Source organism: Gekko japonicus, unplaced genomic scaffold (genome assembly GCF_001447785.1).
Source record: "Gekko japonicus isolate JY-2015 unplaced genomic scaffold, Gekko_japonicus_V1.1 scaffold1674, whole genome shotgun sequence".
Taxonomy (NCBI): domain Eukaryota; kingdom Metazoa; phylum Chordata; class Lepidosauria; order Squamata; family Gekkonidae; genus Gekko; species Gekko japonicus.
The window spans coordinates 242,548-254,284 of NW_015162531.1; the positions used below are offsets into that span (position 1 = coordinate 242,548).

General features: G+C 49.8%; 1 protein-coding gene across 1 annotated transcript in view; it reads right to left on the minus strand.

Annotated features, from left to right (window-relative positions):
- VPS45 (vacuolar protein sorting 45 homolog (S. cerevisiae)) overlaps positions 1–11,737 on the minus strand; it is an 85,052-nt gene that overhangs the window by 72,710 nt on the left and 605 nt on the right. Inside the window, exons 2-3 of the mRNA XM_015406297.1 lie at positions 3,779–3,913; positions 690–750 (exon numbers count right to left, since the gene is read on the minus strand). Of these exons, the coding sequence (XP_015261783.1) occupies positions 690–750; positions 3,779–3,913 (196 nt within the window). The remainder of the gene's footprint in view (positions 1–689; positions 751–3,778; positions 3,914–11,737) is intronic.

Sequence of the window (11,737 nt, forward strand, 5' to 3'; positions counted from 1 at the left end):
ATGTTGGAGCCAGGCAGCCATTCAAGCGGAAGGGCATTAGAGAGATAAGGGGCCACCACCCAGGAAGGCCTGTCTCTGTCTGCCACCCATCTCTCCTCCGCCAGAGCGAGCCCAGAGTGCATTTTAATGTAGCCAGGACAGCACAGGGTATATATCGATGTACAGGGCTCTTTTTGTAGAAAAAGCCCAGCAGGAACGCATTAGCATAAGAGACCACACCCAACAGCAGGAACTCATTAGCATATTTGGCCACACCCCTGACAGCACAGCTCATTAGCATATTAGGCCACACCCCCATGTTATCGGAAGCGTGGTCATCCAGCCACACCCACCTTTTGCTTCTTATTCTGTTTACCTTGTTTGTTGTCAAAACCCAGGGCCTTTTTAAACTCCTTTGCATGTTAGGCCACACACCCCTAATGTAGCCAATCCTAATGAGTTTCTGCTGTTGGGTGTGGCCTATTATGCTAATGAGCTCCTGCTGGGCGTGGCCAACTCAGGAGCCGGCCAGAACTCTGTTCCTGTGCGTTCCTGCCCAAAAATAGCCCTGTCAATGTAAATTATATACATAGGATGGATTCGTATAAATTGTTGTGCGGAGTGGAACGCTGAGAATACAGTCAAGGGGCAGGGAGGAGGCCTTCAGAGAGGCCACAAGACAACGCGGGGAAAGGACGATGCATACTTACAAATGAAATAGATGCTGTATTTCGGCCTGCGCAGCTCTTGGATAAGGTATTCTACGTTTTCCTAAACAAACGATAAATCCAAACCGTGGGCAAGAAGGCAGAGAAAGTAATTTCATCCAAAAAAACGTTCTGACTCATGTTCAAACTAAAAGTGTTAGGCAGGGCTTTTTTCATAGAAAAAGCCCAGCAGGAACTCATTAGCATAATAAGGCATACCCAACAGCAGGAACTCATTAGCATATTAGGCCACACCCCTGATAGTACAGTTCATTAGCATATTAGGCCATACCCCCCATAAATGTTACCAGAAGTGTGGTCATCTAGCCACACCCACCTTTTGCTTCTTATTCTGTTTACCTTGTTTGTTGTAAAAAACCAGGGCCTTTTTTTGTAGCAGGAACTCCTTTGCATGTTAGGCCACACACCCCTAATGTAGCCAATCCTAATGAGTTTCTGCTGTTAGGTGTGGCCTAATATGCTAATGAGCTCCTGCTGGGCGTGGCCAACTCGGGAGCCAGCCGGGACTCCGTTCCTGTGCGTTCCTGCCCAAAAATAGCCCTGGTGTTAGGAGACCAGTTCGGCAACTACGGAGTCTAAGAGCTGACCAAAAAGGTGTTCCAAAGACCACCAGAATGACCCTCTTGCTTCCAACTGTCACCGATGAGGCCATCGCAAGGAGGGCAGGGGGCAGGCAGCCGCCGCTCCCCTCCACGGGGCCTGGATCCGGCTCAGCTGAAAGTCCTCTCCCTCCCACAAAACGTCTGTACTAGGGTTGCCAACTCTGGGTTGGGAAATTCCTGGAGCCTGGGGAGGGCGGGGTTTGGGAAGGGGTGGGTGTGGCGTTCTTGCTTACAGGAGAGACAGTTTTACCTTTAAACACGCTTTGTGTACCTAAACTTGGTAGATTTCTGCTGCCACCAGGAATTAAAAAATCCAAATCTCTCTCTCTCTGCTGGTAGAACGACCTAGGGTCTGGGCACTTCAGAGGACGATGTGGCCCTGAGGAAGGACTATTCTGATTTCTGGGATAAGCTTAAATAACAAAATAGGTTTCCGGTTATTTTGAACTATTACTGAAGATAGGAACTTGTAAATATAACTGACAAAGCTTGGTGCTACAAACAGTCTCTCCAAACTCCATTCTGACAGGCTTATACACTCATATATAGAGCCACGCAGGCTAGTCTCTTTGTTTTATTTACACCAAATGGAATCAACTCTCTTAGTCACACAGACTAAACTGTTGGTCTTATTCACAAAGAATTAGACTCCAAATTCCATAGTCACACAGACCATGTTCTCTCTTCAAACTTTACACACAGAATCACTTCAAAACTCTTCCATACTTGTCTCTCTCATATCACAGAATCTCCTCACAGACACACACACAGAATCCTCTCAGAACATCTCCTCCCACACTCTCAGTCAGCAGCCAATCACAGCACACTTATCTCCCCCTATCGCTCTCCTTACATTACTGCAGTCAAACTCAACATTTAAAGACACAAACACAAAAAAAAACGGAGTCATTACAGCAGGGCACAGCAGTGAATAATGCCATAGAGTGCACCCTCCAAAGCAGCCATTTACTCCATGGGAAATCAGTTGTGATTCCAGATTTCCGTGCCCCACCCAGAAAGTGGAAACCCTGATCTGTACTGAATGCCTGGTATTCTATTCCAGCAGAGTACTTTGGAAAAAGTGTTGCCTACCACAGGTTGGGAAATTCCTGGAGATTTTGGGTCGGGGACGCCAGTGGGGTACAATGCCACCGGGTTCGCCCTTCAAAGCGGACGTTTTCTCCAGGGGAACTGATCTCTGCAGTCTGGAGATCAGCCGTAATTTGGGGAGGCAGTAGCCAGGTTGGATATTTCATTTTTGCTCACTCTCTCCTCTTGGATGTCAGTTAACACTGTCATGTGGCTGGAATGTGGGGGGGGGGGGCGGCACCTTGCCCTGCGTGCTACAGAGTTTCACTGTCTGGGTATTATCTACTTTCTTGACCTTGGGATGTTCCAGCTGCTGTCGGCTTCTGCTGGGAACCAACGGCTTTTGCTTTCTGTAAGGGGGGTGTTTGATTCTAGTATAATTCAGGGTGCCATACTGTTCCCGGGCATTCCTGACACAAGTAGTACACGTGTCATAGTCCTGGCGTACCAAACGAAGTTCTGTCTTGCGTGACGTGACTATCGAACCCCGACATTGGATTAAAGTCTGAGTTAGATTGCAGTAGTTTCCTATTAACAATGATCTCCTCAGAATGTATAAGATTGGTATACAATGACTGCATGATTTATATTAGGGCAAGTCTGGGCAGCATAAACTTTCTCTTTAAATGTGTGATCTCTGTTTTGCCACCTGTTAGTAATTAAGATAGTGTTTTTATGGGAGTAGTTTGTTAGGATATTACCAGCACAGAAAGAATCTGTTTCACTGGAGTGGGAAGAATGTTGAGTGTTAATTCACAGATTAGAATTGTGTAAGTATTTTTAACTTTGCAGCAGGCATTATGGAGTTTGCATGCATGTATTAGTGAGAACATGAGATGGTCATTGGATGGTAATTGTTTTTCCTCTCATTTTAGTGTGATGTAAATGAATGTTTCCTGCCAACCTAGCAGTTCGAAAGCAAGAAATTGCAAGTAGATAAATAGGTACCACTTCGGTGGGAAGGTAACAGCGTTCCATGCGCCTTGGTGTTTAGTCATGCCGGCCACATGACCATGGAAACGTCTTCGGACAGCGCTGGCTCTTCGGCTTGGAAACGGAGATGAGCACCGCAACCCTAGAGTCGGACTCGACTGGCTTTCGAGCAAGGGAAACCTTTACCTTTACCCTAAATGAATGTTACCTATGCAGCACACTGAGGAAAAGCGGTCATGTGAAATGGGAGTATGTGCAAATTCCATCGTGTGCATGCATACATCTTTATTACTTGTTGAAGGAACACTACTCACTGCAAAACAGCAGTCTAAATATATTTTCATAATACTACATCACAGTTATTTTCATCATTGTTTGCACACCTTGTGGCTGGCAACTCTACTATTTGGAATTCGATTCTGGCAAGAAGCGTGGGATTCGAAATACCTTCGTGGGCCGCAGGAAGCAGATAGCTTTCAAGTGCTTCATGTTCTCCCGGTTGGCTGAATCGATGCGCTCAAAGAGGTAGACCTCCTTCTGCAGGATCTCCGACTGCGTGTACACCATGCTGACAATACTGGTCTGCAAAGGGGAACACCGAGGAATGAGCCGTCAACATTTTCTCCGCTCACCTGCCCATCCTCTGCGATGCTCAGTGGAAGAAGGGAAAATGACCTTATCTGATTATCTGAAGCAAAAAGACAGTATCTTCCTAATGCTCTGAGTCGAAGGTTGTTAGCTCCCAGGACTTTGCTAAATAATCACTGTGCTCATAAAATCATAGAATGTTAGAGTTGGAAGGGACCTTGCAGGTCATCTAGTCCAACCCCCTGCCCTCTGCAGGAGCATATCCAGAAGATAGCCCTGCAACATACCCAAAAGAGGGTCATCCAGCCTCTGCTTGAAAACGTCCAGCGAAGGAGCATCCGCCAACTCCCGAGGCAAACTGCTCCACTGCTCGACCCCTCTTACAGTTAGGAAGTTTCTCCTGATATTTAGCCGGTATCGACTCCCTTGTAATTTCCACCCATTAGATCTAGTCTGGCAATCCGGAGCAAGTGTTAGCCAAATTGCCTTTAATTATTAATTAGTCTAGGTGAAGTTATGATTATTAACTGGCAATAGGCAGATTAGGGTTCTCACCAATTTATACAGAAGTCCCACCTTTGCTGTAAGTATCTGAACAGACACAGAGACTGGGTGTAGTGAAATATAATATCTCTTTACTGGAAGGTATATATCATTCAAACAATACACAAACACACACACATTTATACATATGCTAGGAAATAAAGATAGATTCTTAACACAGTTGCTTTAGCAGGATATTCGTTGGTTGGGCAATATTTACCTGTCTTCATTAGTTGAGCCGTTCCAATGGAAGAATGGAGGGGTTTAGAAATAGAAAAAGGGGAACACGTGCTCTGAACCAGCAGAACCACGTGGACTCTAGCTGCAGATCTAGAGTTTAAAGATGGAGGTAGGGTATGTGGATAGCAAGCTGGGCATAAGAGGGTTAAAGCTTCGATAGGGGTCGTCGAGAGGGTAAAAGAGAGAGACCATGTGGTCGGGCAGTATCTTCTATAACGTGGTGTGGGGAGGCTGGCTAGGCTGGCCACATCCCCCTCCTGTGACACTACCTGTAAGTCTGTCCCATAAAACATACTATTGGCTGGCTGGAAGAGGGAAGGGGGACTAAGGAGTGGTTAATATTGAATAGCTAGGGCTATTCTCTCTTGATTATAGGTAGCTGGAAGGGGGGGAGAGAGGTTGCCTACATGTGCTGGAAGAAACTCCTAATGGCGTCTGGAGTTCTCTGTCCTCCTGTTTCCCAAGGCATGGCAGCTGAGGCTTTGTGCAGGCTTATGGAACGGCTTCATCTCACAGCAGGCAAGATGGCTGGTGACTCTGGACTAACACTGTGGCAGCAATCACTAAAGGAAGGCGCCCCTTTCTCAGGTGTGCAGTCTCAACAGGTATTCTCAGGTCTCCATGTTGTACAGTCCCTTTGCACAGTTCATATCTCACAAAAACACATTAATAGGCTTGCATGGCAACAAAGAGAGAACAGATCCGCTCCATCTTCTACATGACAGCCCTTCAAATACTTGAAGACTGCAATCGTGTCCCCTCTAAGCCTTCTCTTTCCCAGGCTAAACAGACCAACTCCTTCAGCCTTTCCTCATAAGACTTGGATTCCAATCCTCTCACCATCCTGGTTGCCCTCTTCTGGACACACTCGAGCTTGTCAACATCCTTCCTAAAATGTGGTGCCCAAAAGGTATCTAGGTGTTCTGGTTGATCACAAGCTAAACATGAGCCTGCAGTGCGATGTGGCTGTGAAGAAAGTGAATGCAATCTCAGGATCAGCCGGAAGCATCCCTGACAAGTGTTCGTCCAGCCGCTGCTTGGAGACTACCAGTGAGGGGGAGCTCACCAGCTCCTGAGGCAGCCGGTTCTACTCTGACTGTAAAATACTGGCAAAAGAAATGAAAACACTGTAGAAAACCAATGACCACAGGGAGGTCAGGGAATTAAAACCATCGGGAGAGGCGCTCCTGACTGTCCACCAATCAAAGAAGCTCTTGGATGGGAATACGTGACAGGGCCTTTTCAGTGGCTGCCCCATGATTATGGAAGAACCTCCCCACGGAGGTGTGCCTGCCCCCTCCCCACTCTCTGACTTCAGGAGGCAGCTGACGACAGCTTTACTTATGATGGCATTTGGTTACGTTTAGTAGCAGTCCTAAGTTCTGATTTTAAACTTTGGTTTTATGTTTTTAATGTATATTTTATCCACGTATAGAAGAAAAGAGGCTAATAAATGTTTTAAACAAAGAGAAAATAAATACGATCTGCTTTAGACCAATTCAGGACTAAACAAATGAGTGGAGGAAGATTAGGCATTCCGCAAACTATGTTAACAGTCGCTAGTCTCAGAACAGATAAAAGGAAGTCCTTCTTCGCCCAAAGAGTGATTAACGCATGGAATTCACTGCCACAGGACGTGGTGGTGGCTATAACCAAAGACAACTTCAAGAAGGGATCAGATAAACATACAGAGCAGAGGTCCATCAGTAGCTATATAAAATGTTCAGATGGAACACTATGTGGCAGTGATGCTCTGCCTTCTTGGTGCTTGGGGGGGGGGCAAACAGTGGGAGGGCTTCTGGAATTCTGGACCCACCAGTGGACCTCCTGATGGCACCTGGTATTTTTGGCCACTGTGTGACACAGAATGTTGGACTGGCCTGATCTAACATTGGCTTCTCTTATGTTCTTATGTCTGGGGCAGTGATGCTCTGTCTTCTTGGTGCTTGAGGGGGGGCAAGAGTGGGAGGGCTTCTGGAGTTCTGGCCCTGCTGGTGGACCCCCTGATGGCCCCTGGGTTTTGGCCACTGTGTGACACAGAGTGTTGGACTGGATGGGCCATTGGCCTGATCCAGCATGGCTTCTCTTAAGGTCTTATGTAAAACACAGGTGTTCAGCGGGGCTTTTCTATGAAGGTAATACAGTTAAAATACTAAAGGATGGTTTGGGAAGGTGTTTTACAAAGGGAAAACGACTGAGGACTCTCTTAAGGTCTTATGTCTGGGGCAGGGATGCTCTGTCTTCTTGGTGCTGGGGAGGCACAGTGGGAGGACTTCTGGAGTTCTGGCCCCGCTTGTGGACCTCATGATGGCACCTGGGTTTTGGCTACTGTGTGACACAGAGTGTTCGACTGGATGGGCCACTGGCCTGATCCAACATGGCTTCTCTTATGTTCTCATATCTGGGGTGGTGATGCTCTGTCTTCTTGGTGCTGGGGGGGCACAGTGGGAGGACTTCTGGAGTTCTGGCCCCGCTTGTGGACCTCATGATGGCACCTGGGTTTTGGCTACTGTGTGACACAGAGTGTTCGACTGGATGGGCCACTGGCCTGATCCAACATGGCTTCTCTTATGTTCTCATGTCTGGGGCGGTGATGCTCTGTCCTCTTGGTGCTGGGGGGGCAAGAGTGGGAGGGCTTCTGGAGTTCTGGCCCTGCTGGTGGACCTCCTGATGGCCCCTGGGTTTTGGCCACTGTGTGACACAGAGTGTTCGACTGGATGGGCCTTTGGCCTGATCCAACATGGCTTCTCTTATGTTCTCATGTCTGGGGCGGTGATGCTCTGTCCTCTTGGTGCTGGGGGGGCAGGAGTGGGAGGGCTTCTGGAGTTCTGGCCCTGCTGGTGGACCTCCTGATGGCCCCTGGGTTTTGGCCACTGTGTGACACAGTGTGTTGGACTGGAGGGGCCACTGGCCTGATCCAGCATGGCTTCTCTTAAGGACTTATGTAAAGCACAGGTGTTCAGCATGGCTTTTCTATGAAGGTAATACAGTTAAAATACTAAAGAATGGTTTGGGAAGGTGTTTTACAAAGGGAAAAGGACTGAGGACTATACCGCTGTGTGTAGGATTTATTGCATCTGTATGCCGCAGGTATTAATTATCCTGTTCTCGCTTCGGTGTTTTCTGTTGTTGTTGTTGTTCAGTCGCACAGTCGAGTCCGACTCTTTGCAACCCCATGGACCAGATCCCGCCAGGCCCTCCTGTCTTCCGCCGTCCTCTGAATGGTGTTTTCTACTGATGCAATATTTTTTTCTGCACTGCCTCTGCACTCTGTATCACGGAAAGTATGAAGAGGGCTAGAACTGTGGAGGACAGGATTATCGGCGGCTACTGGCCACGGTGACCGAGCAAACCTCCACGTTCAGAGGCAGTCATCCCCTGAACACCGGTGGCTAGGAGGCAACACTGGTGGCCAGGAGGCCTCTCTGCCCTGTTGCTGGCCCTCCAGAGGAACTGGTTGACCACTGCGAGAGACAGGATGCTGGACTGGAACAGATGGAGCTGCCTTCTACTAAATCAGACACACACACACCCCGGTTCTATCTAGGTTGGTATTGTCTACTCAGACTGGCAGCGGCTCTCCAGGGTCTCGGGCACAGAAAGGTCTTTCCCAACCCTTACTCCCTGGTCCTTTTTCATTGGAGATGCCACCGGGGACTGAACCCGGGGCGTCCCGCATGCCAAGCAGCCCCAGAGCCCCGGCCCTTCACTGACCCAATCCAGCAGGGTTCTTTGCAGGTTCTGTTACCTGCCTTTGTCAGGAACGGGAGCCTAGATATCCGCCAGGGTCTGAGCTCACCAGCAGGAAACCCTGGCACCCTTAGACGACTCTACCAGCTGCGGCTACAATCGGCCACGGGGGTCGATGGAACCTCCATGCTTGGCAGCAGTCTATCGCAGCGTTCCAGCGCTGGTGGACGAACCGCTCGGGTGGGTGCTGTCACCTTTGCCCCCTGTAGGCGGCCCTCCCGGGAGGGAGCCCTACTGCAAGGACTCCCTGCCCCCCCCTCCGGGTCTGGACCAATGATCCCTCTAAGCTGTGGAGTCTTGTGAGCAAAAATTCTACCTTGTGAACTACCGGCATTCAAGTTGTGAGCGAGCGATTTGGCTGCTGCATAAATCAGTTTGCTCTGGAGCCCCGTCCTTCCTGAGCCGAGACAGTCGGGGACAAAGGGTGGCGATAGGGGATCAGCAGTCCCGGAGGCAACCTCTTGAATGTGGGGTGCCTCAGGGGGCGGTACTATCCCCCGATGTTATTTAACATCTATATGCGCCCCCGTACCCAGATTGCCCAGAGTTTTGGGCTTGGGTGCCACCAATATGCAGATGACACCCAGCTTTATCTGATGCTGGGCGGCCGGTCATACTTCGACCCAGATGACCTTCATCGGGCACTGCAAGCTGTGACTGGTTGGCTCAGACTGAGTCGGTTGAAACTAAACCCGCCGAAGACGGAGGTCCTGGGCTTAGGTCGGGTCGGGGCTCCTTCTCCCAGCCTTCGATGGGGTGCCTTTGGTGCCAGTGTCAAAGGTTAGGAGTTTGGGAGTGCTCCTGGACTCCTCTTTAACGATGGAGGCCCAGGTGGCAGCCACTGCCAAGTCAGCCTTTTACCATCTCCAGCTGGCGCGGCAGTTGGTTCCCTTCCTTGACCACAAGGACTTGGCCACAGTGATCCATGCGATGGTCACCTCGAGGCTGGACTACTGTAACGCTCTCTACATGGGGCTGCCTCTGTCGCAAATCCGGAAGCTGCAGTTAGTGCAGAATGCAGCAGCCAGGCTGTTGATGGGTCTCACTAGGCGGGACCACATCCAGCCGGTGCTGAAGGCACTGCACTGACTGCCTATTAGACTCCTTATGTGGACAGATTATGTCCTTGTGGTGTTAATGAAATCGAGAGTCTGGATCATATCATGCTACACTGTACCTTCTATCGTGAGGTTCGATCATCATATCTTGAGCCTGTGTTGAGAAATCTAGTAAATCATTCTGATGAATGGAAGATATTTTATTTACTCTCTACCCGATCCTCAGTGATTATGGAAATGGTGGCCAAATTTCTGTTTTGGGCTTCTAAGAGGAGGGAATGGATTATTAACTGCATATGACTTCGTAGATTATTAACTGCATATGACTTCGTAGAGAGCCAGTTTGGTGTCGTGGTGAAGTGCGCGGACTCTAACCTGGGAGAACCGGGTTTGATTCTCCACTCCTCCACATGCAGCTGCTGGATGACCTTGGGCAAGCCATAGTTCTGACAAGAGCTGTCCTTGAAAGGGCAGTTTCTGTCAGAGCTCTCTCAGCCCCACCCACCTCACAGGGTGTATCTTGTGGGGAGGGGAAGGGAAAGGAGTTTGTAAGCCGCTCTGAGATTCCGAGTGAAGGGCGGGGTATAAATCCAACCTCTTCTTCGTATCCCTTGCTTGTCAGTTTCGATACAATATGCCAATAAAGGTTGATTGATTGACTGACTGACTGACCCAGCTTAGAGGGAACACTGGTTACAATGCTCCCTCTGAGCTGTGGAGAGTCTTGTGAGCAAAAATCCTACTTGGTGAGCCCCTGGCATTACATAAGGACATAAGAGATGCCAATGCTGGATCAGGCCAAAGGCCCCTCCAGTCCAACACTCTGTGTCACACAGTGGCCAGAAATACCAGTGCCATCAGGAGGTCCACCAGTGGGGCCAGGACATTAGAAGCCCCTCCCACTGTTGCCCCCCCCCCCAAGCACCAAGAAGACAAGAAGCATTAAAGCTGTGAGCGAGCCATTTGACCAAGGCATCCATTCGTCGGATCTGGAGCCCCATCCTTCCGGAGCTGAGACAGAAAATGGGTGAGCCGGAGGCTAAGAAACTGTGAGCTAGCTTACACAGACCCAGCTTAGAGGGAACACTGGTTACAATGCTCCCTCTGAGCTGTGGAGAGTCTTGTGAGCAAAAATCCTGCTTGGTGAGCCACTGGCATTACATAAAAACATAAGGACATAAGAGACGCCAATGTTGGATCAGGCCAGTGGCCCACCCAGTCCAACACTCTGTGTCACACAGTGGCCAGAAATACCAGGTGCCATCAGGAGGTCCAGCAGTGGGGCCAGGACATTAGAAGCCCTCCCACTGTTGCCCCCACCCCCAAGCACCAAGAAGACAGAGCATCCCTTGCCCCAGACATAAGAACATAAGAGAAGCCAATGTTTGATCGGGCCAAAGGGCCATCTAGTCCAACACTCTGTGTCACACAGTGGCCAAACAATACCAAGTGCCATCAGGAGGTCCAGCAGGGGGCCAGGACACTAGGAGCCCTCCCACTGTGCCCCCCCCCCAAGCACCAAGAAGACAGAGCATCCCTTGCTCCAGACAGAGTGTTCCATCTATAAGAACATAAGAGAAGCCAATGTTGTGTCAGACCAGTGGCCCATCCAGTCCAACACTCTGTGTCACAGACCAGGGGCCCTCAGGAGGTCCACCAGTGGGGCCAGGACACTAGAAGCCCTCCCACTGTTGCCCCCCCCGAGCACCAAGAACACAGAGCATCCCTTGCCCCAGACCGAGAGTTCCTACCTATACTTTGCCGCTAATAGCCACTGATGGACCTCTGCTCCATATGTTGATCCAGTTCATAAGAACATAAGAGATGCCAATGTTGGATCAGGCCAGTGGCCCACCCAGTCCAACACTCTGTGTCACGCAGTGGCCAGAAATACCAGGTGCCCTCAGGTGGTCCAGCAGTGGGGCCAGGACACTAGAAGCCCTCCCACTGTTGACCCCCCCAAGAACCAAGAAGACAGAGCATCCCATGCCCCAGAGCCCCTATCTACACCTTGTGGCTAAGAGCCACTGATGGACCTCTGCTCCATATAAGAACATAAGAGATGCCATGTAGAATCAGGCCAATGGCCCCTCCAGTCCAACACTCTGTGTCACACAGTGGCCAGAAATACCAGGTGCCCTCAGGAGGTCCAGCAGTGGGGCCAGGACACTAGGTGCCCTCCCACTGTTGACCCCCCCCCCCCAAACAACAAGAAAACAAAGCCTCC